Source organism: Trichechus manatus, unplaced genomic scaffold (assembly GCF_000243295.1).
Source record: "Trichechus manatus latirostris isolate Lorelei unplaced genomic scaffold, TriManLat1.0 scaffold00089, whole genome shotgun sequence".
Classification (NCBI taxonomy): domain Eukaryota; kingdom Metazoa; phylum Chordata; class Mammalia; order Sirenia; family Trichechidae; genus Trichechus; species Trichechus manatus.
This window is the reverse complement of record NW_004444025.1, coordinates 8,026,843-8,043,588: the sequence shown is the minus strand read 5'-3', so window position 1 is coordinate 8,043,588 and position 16,746 is coordinate 8,026,843. Positions and strand designations below refer to the sequence as shown.

The window sequence follows — 16,746 nt, the reverse complement described above, 5'->3', positions numbered from 1 at the left end:
ATTAGTCCTTTGGACTAATCTTTTCTTTGTATCCTGTTCTCTTCATTCTCCCTTGCTCCCAAAGGGATGAGACCAATGGAGTATCTTAGATGGCCGCTCACAGGCTTTTAAGACCCCAGACACTACTCACCGAGTTAGAATGTAGAGCATTGTCTTTATAAGCTGTGTCATGCCAATTGAGCTAGATGTTTCCCGAGACCATGGTCCCCAGAGCCCTCCGCCCAGCAATTGAGTCCCTCAGGGAGTTTGGATGTGTCTATGGGACTTCCATGACCTTTCCTTGTACAAGTTGTGCTAGTTTTCCCTGTATTGTGTACTGTCTCACCCTTCACCCAAGATACCACTTATCTAATGCCTGTTTAGTATTTCCCCCCCACGCCTCCCATCAATGGCTGATTTTTATCAACTTTTAGTGAACTTCCTTAAGGCAGATATTTCTAGCTTACTGCCCTTTGATGGAGAAAATACTTCAGGAGAATGTTGATCAATGTGTGGGAGCTTACTCATTCCAGATTTGTGAGATATTAAATCCCCTATTAAAATTATTTTAAAAATTCATTTGCCCTGTATTTTATAGTGGATGAAACATTCGTAGTCATGCAGAGTTCAGAATACACACGCACACACACAGGCACAAACACACTCTCAAATAGAAAGAGAGAGGGAGAGAGAGAAATGCTTTTAATGAGCACTTTTAGGAATTCCTGATACCATTTTTACCCAGAGGTACAATGGGCTGGATCTTTTTCATGCCTCTCTCCTCTCTCTCCTAGTTGGCAAGAGAGGGAACATAAGTATTTAGAACCCTGTGGAGACTATCATTTAACCTGAGCTGAGACTGTTTGCTTTATTCTTGGGCTCTGTCTTATATCTAAAATATTCCAACCAGTTGTCTTATAAACAAATATTAGCTTTGGAGAGAAGGATTAGAGTATACATCAAAATGACAGAAAGGATGGATTCCAAGTGAAAATATTTAGTTTTCTCAGGTTAGTTTTCAGATGTTGTGTAACTGCAGTGGAAATAGAAATTGCATTCAATGCTTTCAGAATGCAGGGAAACAAGATCTTTCTTCTTGCCTTGAATGTGGGATGTCATTCATTTATGCCTTCATTTATTGAGTGTCTAGTAGGTGCCAGATGATTTGCAAGGGCCAAATGATATACTTGTAAAAGTAATAATAATAATACCCAATCCCTGTATTCAGGAATTCCGAAGAAGAAGACAGATTTTAATGTAGTGGAGAAGAACGATGTTATTCCAATAATTATAATTACAAACAGGTGCTTTGAAATGAAGGCAAACTGATGTACGAGAGCGAATAATTAAAAATGTAACTCATGCTTAGTGTCATTGGAAGGGATTCTTGAGGCAAAGTTTTGATATATAAAAGTCTTTGGTGATAAATGGAGTGAAACAGAGGATATTTCAAACAGAGGAAAAAACAAAGTCCTTTTAGCAAGAATGAGAAAAAAAGTTCAAAGAGCTGAACAAAGGCTAGTATGCCTGGGAAGCTCTTTGTGTGCTTGAAGATACTGAGAGAGATATCAATGACAGAGAGATTGCAAAGCCTGGACTTTGTGGGAACCTGTAGGCCATGCCAGGTCTTTTCATTTTTAGCTTAATGATAAAAGAGAAGATGCTAAGATTATTAAGAAAGGCAATGACGTCATTATGTTTGGGTTTGAAATGGTCACTCAGACTGTTTTGTGGAGAATGGATTGAAGGCGAACGTGCATAGAAAGTGTGAAGACCAGTGAGCAGGGAAATGGGGTAGTTCAGGTGAGAAATGGTGTTCATAGCTTGAACTATGTCAGTAGACTTGGAGAGAAATTGACATTTTAATGATAGGTGTAGATGGTAGAATTAAAATAATTTAGCGATGCATTTAACATGAAGGTTATGGAAGAAAAGTGATATCTCCTTTGTTTCTGGCGTGAGTAAATGGATGGATGAAAATCAGGGAAATCATGGCTTTATTTGGAAGTATTCATACTGTGGGGGCTGCTTTTGACTTATCAAGGTGAAGCTGTTGACTAGGCTAGTTATACTGATATGAAGATTGGAAGAAAAGAAATGTTCATAATTATAGCCTTAAACCATGTTGAGATAACTTAGGCTGAAGGCGTGGAGTCATAAGTGGCTAGCAATGAGATTTGATAAACTACCATATTTATGTACCATATTAAGTAATGGAGGAGGATTAACTTGCAAAAGGACTGAGAAGGAGTTGCCAGAAATTTGGCAGAAACAGAAGACAGATGTTTCATGGACTCGATGTAAAGTGAGCATTTCTTGAAAGAGAGGAATGCCCAATAGATGTCTAATAAGAATGGGATTAGAAATGGCCATTGAATTTTGTAACATCATTGGTTATCTGTAAGAGTGTTAAAAAGTCACTTTTATGGGCTAATGGGAGCAGACACATGAATAAAGTGGACTACAATAAGATACAATGATACAGCGGATACAATGAAATATACAACTCTTTCAAAAAATTCAAAGAAAGAGTAGAGAGAAAAGATAGATTATTTTAAAATATGTGTGAGTAGAGCATGTTTGGAGCCCTGGTATCCCAGTGGTTAAGCATTTGGCTGCAAACCAAAAAGGTCGGCAGTTCGCATCCACCAGCGCTCCTTGGAAATCCTAAGAGGCAGTTCTACTCTGTCCTTTAAGGTCGCTGTGAATCAACTCGACGGCAACGTGTTTGTTTTTGTTTTTCTTTTTCCTTAGAGCCATGTTTAAAGATATAAGAAAACAATTTAGAGAGGGACTTTAAAATACACTAAAGGGCAGGGTTAGTCAATTGATTAAGATTCGCAAGAAGTCGTAGAGGTTGAATTAGACAGAATGGAAAAACCCGCTCTGTTTTCACAATAGAGAAGGAGGTTTGTTGGTGAAATTGCTTACGTAGAATGTAGCTGAAATCAAAGCATACATTTATTTGCTTTGAAGAAGACGGTGTTTATATGATAATCAGTTTATGCTATTTTATTTCTCTTGTATATCCGAAATCGTTGAGCAGCAGAAAAAGTCATAGGACTTTTACTATAAACTATTTGTAAAGCAATATTCTAGGAAACCAAACCAAACAAACAAACCCCTTGCTGTCACTTAGATTCCAACTCACAGCGACCCTGTAAGACAGAGCAGAACTACCCCATAAGGTTTCCAAGGAGCCACTGGTAGATTCAAACTGCCAACCTTTAGGTTAGCAACCGCGCTCTTAACCACTGTACCACCAGGGCTCCTGTTCTAGGAAAGGCTCTATCAAATACTACTGGAAAAAATGCACTGAAGACACAATCAACACCTTCTACATAACTTCTGTTGTATTTCAATTTGTTTATACACTAAGTCTCTACCCGGAAGACTATCTTGTTAATCTCTCATCAGTCTTTACCAGATAATTATACTAGCTATCCTTTTGTTTAACATAATTTATCAACTGTATTGTAAAAGGAGGTCAAGGTATATAAACATGTTGATAATTGTGTTCACTATGGATGCTTCGAAATTTATCTGTCGTTTATTTTTTCTTTTCTTTCAACTTGACTTTATAAATTTTTTTCAATACATTTTTTATCTGTGCCTTTATTTCTTTGTCTGGATGAAACTACAAATATTTTATATGATCAAGGGGATATTCAGTATTTGGAGATGCTTAAATAATGTGATTCAGTTGGCAATTGGTAGCAAGTTTTCATCTATAATGATTTTTATGTGCTATTGAAGATATCTTGATTACTTTCTTCAACATACAACACATTTTCTCTGATCATTTACAATTTTTATTTTGACAGGTTAAAAGCAACAAGGATGTTTAAGTGCTGGTCAGCGGTCTTGGTTCTTGGGTTCATTCTTCTGGAATCAGAAGGAAGGCCATCCAAAGAAGCAGGACATGTTCTTAAATCCTATCAGCCTCTAGTAAGATTGCGGCACAAGGTACAGGCAACATTCTGAATCTGCTCAAAATGGGTAGCATGAATGAACTAAACTTCAAATTGTCTGGTTTAGCAACCATTTAAGAGCTTTTGATACGTTCCACATTAAGAATAAATGCACATTTTAAAACACAAAATAGTTGTAATTTTGGAAATTTCTTGACAAAGAATAGATACGGCCCATTTATTAAATAGATCTTTAAAATTTACATGAGTAATAATAGTGGATTTATAAAAATAAGTAAACGTTAAAATCTACTTGACCATATAGTTTTAATTATTTCATATTAATCTTAAATTTAGAAAATTTTAGATCAATAAAAGCATTATTTTGGAATTTACCATGAAAATTTTTTTAAAAAGTCTATGCTATATGGAGACATAAGTTGTTAAAAGATTAGGTTTTTTTTTTAATCGTTAGTGATTTTACTTTCATCAAAAAAATAAGTAACTTTGGGTTGTGTAATGTCGGGCAAATACTTCACTTCCTCATGTTAAATATTTCTAATTTCAAAGTAAATTCATATTCAAGCATAATATACATGTAAATTGTGGAGAATGAATAATAATAAATGAAGCTAGTGCGTTTATTTAGTAGCAGTTCATTATTATACTGCAAATATTATACTCAAGAGCTATTTTATTAAATCAAGCATTTACGATAAATTTTAGCTCTCAGAAAAAGAAAAAAAAACAAAAAATGATGGGCTAATTTTGGGAGAAAATAGTATATATTTGTAAAATTTATTTTGATACCTGTCTTTAAAGATATACATTGAAATAAATAAATACAGTAAATTGATTTTCTCTCTCTTACAATCAATGTATGCAATGAAAATGTATATTGACATTTTCATTGCATGTATTTTGCTAAGATTCTTTCATAAATACCATAATATTTTGATAAAATAAGTAACATTTATTGAGATCTTTTAAGTTTCAGACACTAGGCTAAGCTTTCAAATGTATTATTTTACTTAATCTTCAAAGACGTCCTTATTTTCATTGTATAGATTATATTAATGCTCATGCTTATTAAATATAATTAGAAATAACATGCAGGATAGACCTAATAGAAAAAAAAGTAAAATGTAAAAAAATACTTCAGTATCAAAAATAATTCTATAAATTCAGCGGCATGTAGAACTAAATAAGTCACTAAGCATTGGAATCTGTATAAATAAATGCAATTGGAGGATCGGTCTTTGTTTTTAACCTCTATCTCAACTGTCAGTGATGTCTTCTGTCTCATGAACTATTGTTCAATTTTATCCCCAACTAAAGCTTAGGAATACTAATTCCTTTATGAGTGCTCTCATCAAACATGTTTAGTATAAGCTTCCAGCCCATAATGTTACATGTCCAGTGAAGACTGATTTTGTACAGTTTCTCTGCCCAAGTTACAGGTGTCTTGAGGTTGGGAACTGCCTTTCTTGTCTTTTCATTCCCAGTGCTGTGAACATATCCCATATTGTTTAACTGAATTGGTCACAGAAAAATGGGGCTAGAATGCATGACTATGCTTTACTGATTGTTCCCCTGCAAGATAAATATAATACTATAGGTTTTTATGTGTTTGTGTACATTTATAAATAACCCATTTTGAATTAAATCTGAATGGTAAAGATAAACTACTTGTCATACATTACCGTGAGATTTAATAAATCTTTAAAGAAAAAACAACAAATGAGTTAAACTTGTTTTAGTAACATTATCACCCTTAAACTAATCTAAAATCACCTCCTACTTTTTTCCAACTTTGTAAGACTTTATCTATAAATAATTAGAAATAATACCTAATCATTGATATTTAAAAACTCAGGAGACAAAGATTTTTATGGTAATACTAAATTTTTAAACTGCTTGGTACAAAAGCGGAGATGAAGCTCTACAAGACATTTGGTGAGTCTTAGGGGTTGTGTGTGTGTAAGTGTGCTTGTGTGCGTGTGCACATGCATGCACGTATGTGAGTGTGTTAGAAAGTGTGTACTTGACAGAAGGAAAGAAGCACCCTGAATTATGCAAGTCTGTTCAAGAACTCCACCAGACACTTTCCACTCGCTATCAGCCCCACCCTACAAGTACCTGTCGTGATACCTTGAAGACTATCTCATTATAGCCTTTATTTTTGCTCTTGTCAGTCACTTTCCCAGATATCCTTGATCATCCTTTTTCTGCTGACTTCTATTCCTGTTAGGTTCATATTCCCCTTTATTGGTGACACCTTCCCAAACCAGGAGTGAAAACGGAGCACCTACAGGCATTCCCTATCTCCCCATTTTCCCTTGCTTTATTTTCATCTACATAACCCATGACCCTCTGCCAAGATATGTATTTCACTGATTTATTGGTTTATTGGCTGCTTCATTTCATTAGGATGTGAGCTCCTATTTATCTGTCTAGAATATAGATAAAAACAAAACAAGATAGAAATAATTATTTGAATTTCCATAATTAATGGAATATCTAAATCTTATACTTTCCTGTCATGTTATTGGGGCCCTGGTGGCACAGTGGTTAAGAGCTCGGCTTCTGACCAAAAGGTTGGCAGTTCAAATCCACCAGCTGCTCCTTGGAAACCTATGGGGCAGTTCTACTCTGTCCTATCAGGTCACTATGAGTTGGAATTGACTCGACAGCAATAAGTTTGGTTTTTTGGTTTATCATGTTATCATAATAAAATCAACAGAGCAATATTTAATGAAATTTTAAAAGTGAATATATATATATATACGTTAATAGAATTGCATAAATTAATTTCCTTTCATTTATTATTTTTTGATCTTACATAGTTTTAGATTTCAAAGAGTAGAAATGTGTATATTTTCAGAAGACTGAGAGAGTATATGATGGGATCTTCTAGTAGGATCAGGTTTCACTGATCTCCATACTGGTTATTGATTAGGAAATTACAATAATAAATAATAGGTACAATAGCTCTTGAGTTTTGATTAGCAAATTTCCACATTTTTTTCCTCAGAAAAAATATCAGTACACTAAATATTGACCAATATATGTATGGAAAACATTTGAACAATTATTTGAGTGCCAGCTGTATAATGAATCCCATTTGGGGAGAAAGAAATAAATTTGAGACTTTTGTCAGATTTCAGAGAAATGTTTTAGGTATAAATATAAATATATACACAATATTTATATCAGGTTTGCAACCACATGTGTGAATAAATGATATTGAATATTTATTTGTCTATACTTCAATATAAAAATGAATAACAAATAAATACATCATGCCAATTTTAGAAATTTTAATTATAATTTACAGAGATGTGTCTAAGGGAACTGATCCTGTGTTTCACCCAATGTATTTATCCAACAAGCATTTATGGAGCATCAGATATAGGAACTCATTAGCACTCTAGAACTGATATAAGAAACAAACAAACAAAAAAAAACAGTTATCAAATCCTAATTCCAAAAGTGCTCCATTTATTTCTTATTATTTTATTTAAACGTTATGTACTTATATTGTGCTTTCATTTTCTTTTACTCTTGTAATTCAACCATTTGACTCTCTAGTTATGTAGGGAATACTGTTAATCTAAATGCATAATTAAAACCTGAAGATATAAAGTAACTTTCCCAAGGAGAAGCAAGAGTAAAAGACATGATTAATGATACGAGTAAGGGACAGGTAAAAGTAAAGGTAGATGAGAGAGGAGGGAAAGAGAACTAGAAAAAAATAAAGGTGACAATGGCAGCAACTTGACATGGGTCTCAAGGAAAAGCATCTAATGTGCATTCAGATGGATCCTTCTGTCCCCCATATGCACAACCAGAATATCTCTATATCCATTTCTTCGCTGGACTGAAATGAAGGTTTTCCAACTTTTCCTGTAGCTTTGGTTTAGGCCAAAGTGCCAAAGAAGACTTGGCGGAAAGCAGTAGTCACCTTTTCTATTGCTGGTGTGTGGCCATGAATCTGGGTGTTGATCATAATGTAGTCATTACTGATTGCTTTGTGTATTGGTGAGAAGGTTCCCTGAAGTCTCCCAGGTACTTAGCCATTTCCAGAATTGGTGTGAACAGAGGAGCCCATTCAGAAGTAGAGTTAACTGTGTCTCAAGGCATTTACTATATGCCAGATATTCTGTTAACTTTATTCTATACAGTGGGTCTGTGTGGCTAATAACCATCAACATAAATCAAAATCCCCACTTTGTACTTCTATTCTCACTGCTCATGCAGTCCTTCTTCCTCTGACCCTAACCGCCTGGAGCTATTCAGAGCTCATAATTAAAGAACATAGTCCTGCAAGCTTCCCAAGACTTCAGATGCCAGATGCAAGCTTGGATGTTCTCAGGGCTGCCTTCACTTCTGAACTGCTGGCTACAAATTTGGGGTTTTCCCATTACCCTTTAGGATGCTGGCCACAAGCTCAGGGGGCTCCCCATGCCCCCTTACTTCTAACAGGGTGGTTATAAATCCGGGGTTCCCTTTACTCCTTTAGGATACCAGCCATAAACTTGGGGTTCCCAGACCCCATTCACTTCTGACCCACTACTCTCTCTGATTCTATAATTTGCTGGAATGACTCACAGAACTCATGGAAAGTGTTAAACTTTCAATTTCAGTTTTATGCCAGCAAAAAGGATACAAATGAAGAAATGCATAAAGAGAGGGCTGTGAGGGTCCCCAATGCGAAGCTTCCATGTCCCAAACAGAGACTTACTACCCTTCCATGTGCGTAGATATTTTTCACCACCATGAAGTCCTTTGTAGCTTCAGTGTCCAGATATTTCATTGGGTCTCATTACATACTCTTGAATGGTTGAATCAGACCCTCCTCCCTGAGGTTAGCGGGCCACAGCCTAGCCAGTCCCCACTCCAGAGTTATCTTAGTTACCATAAACTCTCACATGTGGTCTGCAGACCTATAGATAACCGAGACACCCCAATTACTCCTGAAATCCCAAGGATTATTTCTCAGGAACGAAGAAAAAAGATCAAAATTACTCTGGGTAAAGTTAAATTCTTTACCCCACGGGGTCATTTAATTATATGAACATTCCCTTGTGGTAAATGGTCTTATCTCTATTTTATAGTTGAGAAAATGGGTTCATAAATATTTTGGTGATTGCTTAATTTTACCCAGCTAGAATTTTAGGCAGCAGAATTGAGGACCTAATATGCAGAGGTTAAATAACTTAGTGCAAGTTATATAATAAGTACTTGAAGTAATTTGTTCTGTGTATCACATATTTTCTGTTCTTTCCTATTCTGATTGCATGGTAGTAAGATAGGATTACTTGTACCTTTGTGGTTGTATAGGCCCATGCTAGTTGGGGCTGAGTTGTGAACATAAGTGTTATGAAATACATCTGTGCTGAATATTTAAATACAACTGTAAAATCTCCCAGTGTGCTCTTCTTTCCTTGGATGCAAGCAGCATCTATTCAACGTGGTGGCTGCTTAATCCTCCCAAGTGTCTAAATGACTATAATGCGTAAAACAGCTTGACAATCAGTTATTGTCTTGGAATGTGAAAATGAGGGGTAAAATTTGTTGATTCGAACTACTGAGATTCGGGGGTTGTTTGTTATCACAGTACAACCCTAGCCTACCCCCACAATAAAGACTGAAGGCTAGAACGTAAACCTACATCATCTAACCACAAATACCACACTCCTTTTTCTTATTTTTTCCACACTTGGCCGTCTTTTACTCTCTTTTCCCATTATTTCTTTCTTCTCTTTACTTCCTGCTGGGTTGTAAGTTAACCACCCACTTTACATATAACCTTGTAATATGTATGCATTCTATTTTGGTATCTTGCCAAGTACCCTAATCGGTTGATTATAAACCCAGTTAGAGCCAGTAGCATACCTTACCTGTCTTCTTCTTCCCTACAATACTTGTCACAATGGTGCATTGTTTGCTGATGAAGACAAAGTCAGGCTTGATGGAAGACGGTAGAGGCCAGGCGGTATGCCGCAGCTAACAACAGGGATATTCTCTGGACAGATTTAGTGGGACTGTTTAGAGTCCTTAACATGCATGTATCTCTATGTGAGCAGAGAACACCAAGTGCAGTTCACCAGGACAGTCTACTGCTCTAAATCTAAATCGCTTTATAATTCCTTTAATTCCTAAATCAAAATGTTGCCTTGTGTGGGTGGTTACTGTGAAAACAGGCCAAAGTGTTTACATAATACAACAATTCTGGAGGGTGTTGCTCTGCACCGTGGTAAAAATCAAAACCAAACCCATTGCTGTAGAATTGATTCAATTCCAACTCATAGCAACCCTACAGGACTGTCTGCAGTGGTTCTACTACCGCCCCACAGTAGTCTGGTACAATTGAAAGGAAGTACTTGCGGGGGGTGATTTTTTTTTTTAACTTTTGGTATTAAAAGAATGATAGATGTGGGTTCCTGAAGAGTAGCAGAAAAGAACCCTAGGGAATGAGGCCAACATTAAACAAAATATCAAACCCATGACTTCTTAGAGGCTGTGAACCTTCAGGCAAACCCAGGAGCGTTATTTCCTGACAGAGGAAAAATTGTGCCATTTCATCTGAAATATCTGACTACTTGCAGCAAGCTCAAGGGACGATCCTTTAAAATGTTAATGTATTTTGCAAAGGTCAGGAAGCAATTTGGACCATCATCTGAGAGCAAAAATGATGGGGCTAAGGAGTCAAAAGGAGCTCTGGTTAAGAAATTAGTGAATTATAGGCTAAGGAATATATTATTAATGCATGTATCTTGATATATTTATTCCATAGACTTCCTGAAGTCTATATGCTATTAATACATATAAAAATTCTTCTAATAAAATAAATTGTTTGAAAAATAAGAAACACAATTTTTGGATTATTTTTTTCTGAGATAACATCCACCAGGTATTAAGTGATATCATCCCCTCCTCTCCTGTTTGTGTAAGAATTATTGCAGAATAGTTTTAAAAATGGAGTCTTAGGTTAACAAAATCAACATGCACAGAATAGTTCCATATTATTTTTAACTACAAGGAACACATTTAGAAATCTGATGAGCTTTACCAAAACTGTTTTCTCAGTCTTTTAGGAAGTTAAGCACTTGGCTGCTAAAGGAAAGGTTAGCAGTTCAAACCCACCAGCTACTCCATGGGAGACAGATGTGGCAGTCTGTTTCTGTGAAGATTACAGCCTTGGAAACCGTATGGGGCAGTTCTACTCTGTCCCATAGGGTCACTAGGAGTTGGAATCGACTTGACAGCAATGGGTTAGGCAGAAATCCAAAGGCAATAATGTTTAGAAAACCCTTTTAATTAAAGATGTCTTCACTTGGATTGATATGATATTTCTTGATGTTATATTTCTCTTTCTTGATGTTATACTTCTTATCCTACATGTCTTAAAGGGACTCTGTATTGTAATGACGACTCACGACAAAAGCTATTCTGAGCTTCGCTGCTCTCTTTTTACCACTGGTACGGCAATGAAAGCTAAGAATAAACTTTGCTTCAGTAGGTAACCCTGCATACTGTAAGAACTCTGAAGGGTCTGAGATTTTATTCTTGCAAATTCATAAGTTAGTCTGCCACAGTTCGATGAATAGTTATAAAAGACACCAGACTCATGGGTCGGAGACAAAGGACAGTTTATAGCTCACAATAGCAATAGTTAGAATTTGCGTATCTGTGTTAATTATCTGAGCCAGATTTCCAGAGGGCAACGGAAAGGGGGCCATTTCATACCTGCCTAAGTCGTAGGTATGTTACATGAGAAAAACCACGCATTTAAGAAACCTGGATCTGCATATAGATAGTAAACGCGCCTGCTGTTTGTAAAGGGAGACGTTTGTTGCTGTTGTCGTTAGGTGCTGTCAAGCTGGTTCTGGCTCATAGCGACCCTGTGTACAACAAAAGGAAACACTGCCCAGTCCTGTGCCATCCTCATAATTCTTGCTGTCCTTGAGGACATTGTTGCAGCCACTGTGTCAGTCCATCTCTTTGGGGGTCTTCCTCTTTTTCACTGACCATCCACTTTACCAAGCATGATGCCTTTCTTCAGGGATTGGTCCCTCCTGATAACATGCCCAAAGCACGTGAGACAAAGTCTCTCCATCCTTGTTTTTAAGGAGATTTCTGGTTGTACTCCCTCCAAGACAAATTTGTTCATTCTTCCGCAGTCCATGGTATATTCATTATTCTTTGTTAACACCATAATTCAAAAGCATCAGTTCTTCTTCAGTCTTCCTTATTCATTGTCCAGCTTTCATATGCATGTGAGGTGATGGAAAATACCATGGCTTGGGTCAGGTGCACCTTTGTCCTTGAGGCGACAGCTTTGCTTTTTAACACTTTAAACACATGATATATGTGTGCCTTCGCTCTAGAGGGAGACAGTATCTTTATTATATTTGCAATAAGTATGCCTTCCTTCTGCTGTGAAGAGAAATACTGTCTTCATCTTCCAAGTCTGTAAACTCTCTTTGCCCGTGCTCCAGGGGGAGACATCATCTCCATGTTTTGAGGATGTTTGCTTTATAAACATCCTTGAATAGATTGCTGTGTTGTTGTGTAACATAGTCAAGAGCAAAGGGCAGTCAGTGTCTGCTTCGAAGATATTCAGAAACAGAGACCCATGGAGTTTTCTTCCAATACATACGGAGAGTGCCACCTGTAACAGCCAGGAGGTCAGAACTGCCGTTAAATAGAGCTGCAGAAGGCAAAACCTAAATGCTGTGTGGCCGAAGTTATTTGAAAACTAACTACATGGTTATGGCTTTTTACCTGGTTAACACTGTCCTTTCAAGAACCCTAAGCCAACCAATATATGTATTTTTGACCTTTGGATGTGTTGTTTGCATGTTTATTCCTTCAGACTAGGATATATTTTATATTCTGGGGAAAATTGGTCTGCAGTGGACTGAATCACTTCACTTTGCAAAAGCAAGTACATAAAGGGAAAGGTCTGTCTTCTAAAAATTCTCAACATAAGAACCTACTACAGAAAATTTTCTTTTGATCCCTTTGAGAAAGAACACTGAAAGCAACAGTATTATATAGCAGATGTTGTAAGGTGGCATGCCAAAAAAAAAAAAAAAAAAAAATGCTCCTTTATATCTCTGTGACCTGGCATTAGCATAGTTTGCTTAAAGCTTTAAGAGTAGCTGTAACTTGAAAATTTTTTTTTTAATTTGAAGTTTTTAAATATAGAAAAGAAACATGACGCGTTAGCATTCTATTTACATCTATTCACTGCAAATATGCCAAAGTAAGCAAATAAAGTGAAATTTGTACAGCACATTGGAGTCCAGCTTGCCCAGGTTTACAGGAAGCCCTCCGATGCACCAGGCCGAAGCGCCTACGACGTCGTCTGCCATCGAAGAGGAATTTTCAACAGACCTGAGTTCAAGTGCCTTCTTTTACCCCACAGTACCTCTGTTCAGAGCGAAAGGAAGGTATATTTACTGTCCAGGCGCAGTGGTTAAGACAGCTCGTCTGCTAACCAAAAGCTCGGCAGTTTGAATCCACCAGCCACTCCTTGGAAGCCCTCGGGGGTAGTTCTGCTCTGTCCTGTCCAGTTGCCATGAGTTGGAATAGACTCGACGGCAAAGGGTTTGGTTTTTGGTTTTCTGTCTATGTAACAGATCCGAGTTTCTTAAACTCATGTGTCTTCTCCTGTAACTTACTTTAGGGCTTATGCAGGTGAAAACTGGCCCTCTTTGTATATTTTAAGAAGTATTATCTTGACAGTTGAAAAAGAAACAAAAATGGCATTACCCTTGTTTGCAGGAGCAGTCATTGATCCTTTTACCGATTAAAAAAAACACCACATTATGGGGATAGGTGTAATTAAATAGGTTTGTAATTACTGTCTATTTTCTTAAGAGTGACTTTTAAATCTGTCTTATTTTTAGAACTAGCTGTCCTTTTTCACTGTTTTTGTGGAAAGGATAGTGCTGAGATCATAGGTGTAGAAAACCAAACTATTAACACACTCAAATCTACATTAATTAGGTATGTTATGCTGCCTCCTCTCCAAACAATAAAAAATATTATTATTATGTGTATATATAATATTATACCTGTTATGTATATAATATTACATATATATAATAAATGTATGTATATATAATGTATGTGGTTGTTTAAACAGTTCCTATGTGGATACTGTAAATATGTAGAAGTAGGAAAAAAGTTTATGAGTTAAGAAAAGTTGCATAAAGTAAAATGTGTTATTTATCTAATTATTAACATTAATATCCTGGAAAATTAGAGTTGACATTCACTACTTCAATGTGTAAATGATTATAACTTTTTTTAATCTTTCATAATTAAAATTCTATTGTGACTGCAATTAGCAAAACTCTCTATTATAAATTAAAGGATGTATCCTGATTTATGAACTTGACATTCAGCATATTTAAGAGCCCAAAAAAAAAAAAAAAAACAAACTTATGGCATATAAACCACAAAGAGTGATACTACTTTCAACTAATATTAGTCACTGCTATTATTCTTACTTCACATGCTATGTATATCGGCTGAGAGTTAGGGTTTTTAGATCTATACTATAGTAGAAAATTTTCAATCTTATTTTTAATAGTAGAGATGAGAATACAGAGGATCAGAGAGGCAAAATTTTTTGTTGAAGGTGATATAGCTAGGTACTGTTCACTTTAAGATTAGCACCCAGACCTCCTGTCTTCCGGAACAGTTCTGTTTTCTCTTAACACAGTCAGCCTTAAATTAACGCTTTTTCTTCAAGTCCAGTTTTTACCGACAGGAAAAGTATATTTACTCATTATTTCAACAAATATTTCTTACGTACCTACTACACAAATCCATTCTAATTGAAATCTTTTCAAATACACAGCTTGATTTGCACTGTAATTGTTGTGAGGCAAACTCCTCAAATGGATGGAAAACACAGTTCAAAACCTTATTTAAATGTGCAACAAGGGGACTGTCCTTCAGGGCGAGCCAGTGGAAAGATCGCTTATAAGCGGGAAACTACAGGAAAAGGGGATAGGTCCCAAGCCGCGCAGCACCGCTCGGCCAGAACAGGCTCCCAACTCGAGAAAAGAAAAAGAAAACCAACAAACAATTCAAAACAAGCAAACAAACAAAAGCCCCAGGATCCCACCAGCACATTAGCCCAGACCGGGAAGCAGTTCCACACTTGAACGAAGCTCCACAGCCCCTCAGGAAGAAGCAAAGATGGCGCCCGGAGCCAGGTATTTAAGCAAAGGGAGGGGGAGGTGGTGAGATGTAAGGAAGAAATCAAAAGAAGCAGAAAAAAGCAACATTGGCAGCCAACAAATGGTGCTCAGAGGGCCGGCCAGTCCAGGCTGGTGGAATCCAAGCAGCCAGTGCTTCCCGGCCAAGAGACTGGCCGCGGGAAGCAGAGGAGGCTGAGTGGAGGGTGAAGAAGGGTGTGGGGTGGGAAAGTGTGTATCCCCACTTACCAGTTGTTCTGTCTCCTGCTGGAAGCTCCGTGAAGCTGCTTTCTCGTACCTCCTATTTGCTGGTCTCTGATAGGAGTCCAAGATGGCGGATCTGTGCTGCGTTAGCTGATAGGGGACCTCTGCATGTATGTCTCCTCGCTTTCTGTTCTATGTCAGTTTCTTATTCCATCTGGTGCTTGGCTGAGTTCTTTATCTCTTCATTTGATGTTTCAGGTTTCAGGACTGCTGTTTTCTCTGTGTGGCTTAGTTTTTCGGTTCTTTGCCATGGAGGGACCATGTGGTCCTTCTGCCTAGAGCCCCTTGTTGCCGGAGAAAAACCCTTTCTTCTTTTTTGATGTGTGCATTTGTTGCTATAAATTGTCCTCTGAGGACTGCCTTTGCTGTGTCCCAACAGTTTTGGTATGATGTATTTTCATTCTAGGAATTTTTGATTCCATCTCTGATTTCTTCTATTACCCAGTGGTGTGTAAGCAGGGTGTTATTCAGTTTCCAAGTAATTGATTTTTTTTTCCTTGCTCTTCCTGTTGTTAATTTCTACCTTGATGACTTTGTGGTCAGAGAAGGTACTTAGAATTATCTCAGCATTTTGGATCTTGTATAGCATTGCTCTGTGGCCTAAGATGTGGTCTATTCTGGAGAACGTACCATGTGCATTGGAAAAAAATATGTACTTTGTAGCTATAGGGTGGAGTGTTCTATATATGTCTATGAGGTCAAGTTGGCTGATTGTGCCCTTTAGGTCTTCTGTATCTTTGTTGAGTTTCTTCTTAGATGTTCTGTCTGTTACCGAGAGTGGTGTGTTGAAGTCTCCTGCTATTATTGTGGAACTGTCAATTTCTCTTTTCAGTGCAGTTAGAGTTTCTTTTATGTATTTTGGAGGCCTGTCATTGAGTGCATTGATGTTTATTATGGTTATGTTTTCATGATGGATCATCCCCTTAATCATTATATAGTGTTTGTCTTTGTCTTTTATGGTTGATTTTGTTTTAAAGTTTATTTTATCTGAGATTAGTATTGCCACTCCTGCTCTTTATTGGTGGTTGTTTGCTTGATATATTTTTTTCCAACCTTTGATTTTTAATAAATTTACATCTTTGTTTCTAAGGTGTATCTCTTGTATACAGCATAATGATGGATCCTGTTTTTTTATCCATTCTGATACTCTCCGTCTCTTTATGGGTGCATTGAGGCCATTTACATTCAGTGTAATTATTGATAGATGTGAGTTTGTTGCTGTCATTTTGTAGTGATTTTTTTTTTGTAGTGCTGACATGTTCTTTGTTCCTCTTACTCTCCTGTGCTGTATTCCTTTTGTTTGTGGAGTTTTTTTTTTTTTTTTCATTTCTTTTGTTTTTGTAGGTTTTGTTTTTACTGAGACTTTATGT

At 36.8% G+C, this 16,746-nt stretch overlaps 1 protein-coding gene across 2 annotated transcripts in view; it reads left to right on the top strand.

Annotated features, from left to right (window-relative positions):
- The window catches only part of FSTL5 (follistatin like 5), a 903,458-nt gene that overhangs the window by 87,757 nt on the left and 798,955 nt on the right, over positions 1–16,746 (top strand). Inside the window, exon 2 of one of the 2 annotated variants that reach the window (XM_004382055.1) lies at positions 3,804–3,945. In XM_004382055.1, coding sequence (XP_004382112.1) covers positions 3,820–3,945 — 126 coding nt within the window. In that variant the 5' untranslated portion in view covers positions 3,804–3,819. Of the gene's footprint in view, positions 1–3,785; positions 3,946–16,746 lie in introns of those variants that run through there. The other variant, XM_004382054.2, reaches the window with a different exon arrangement.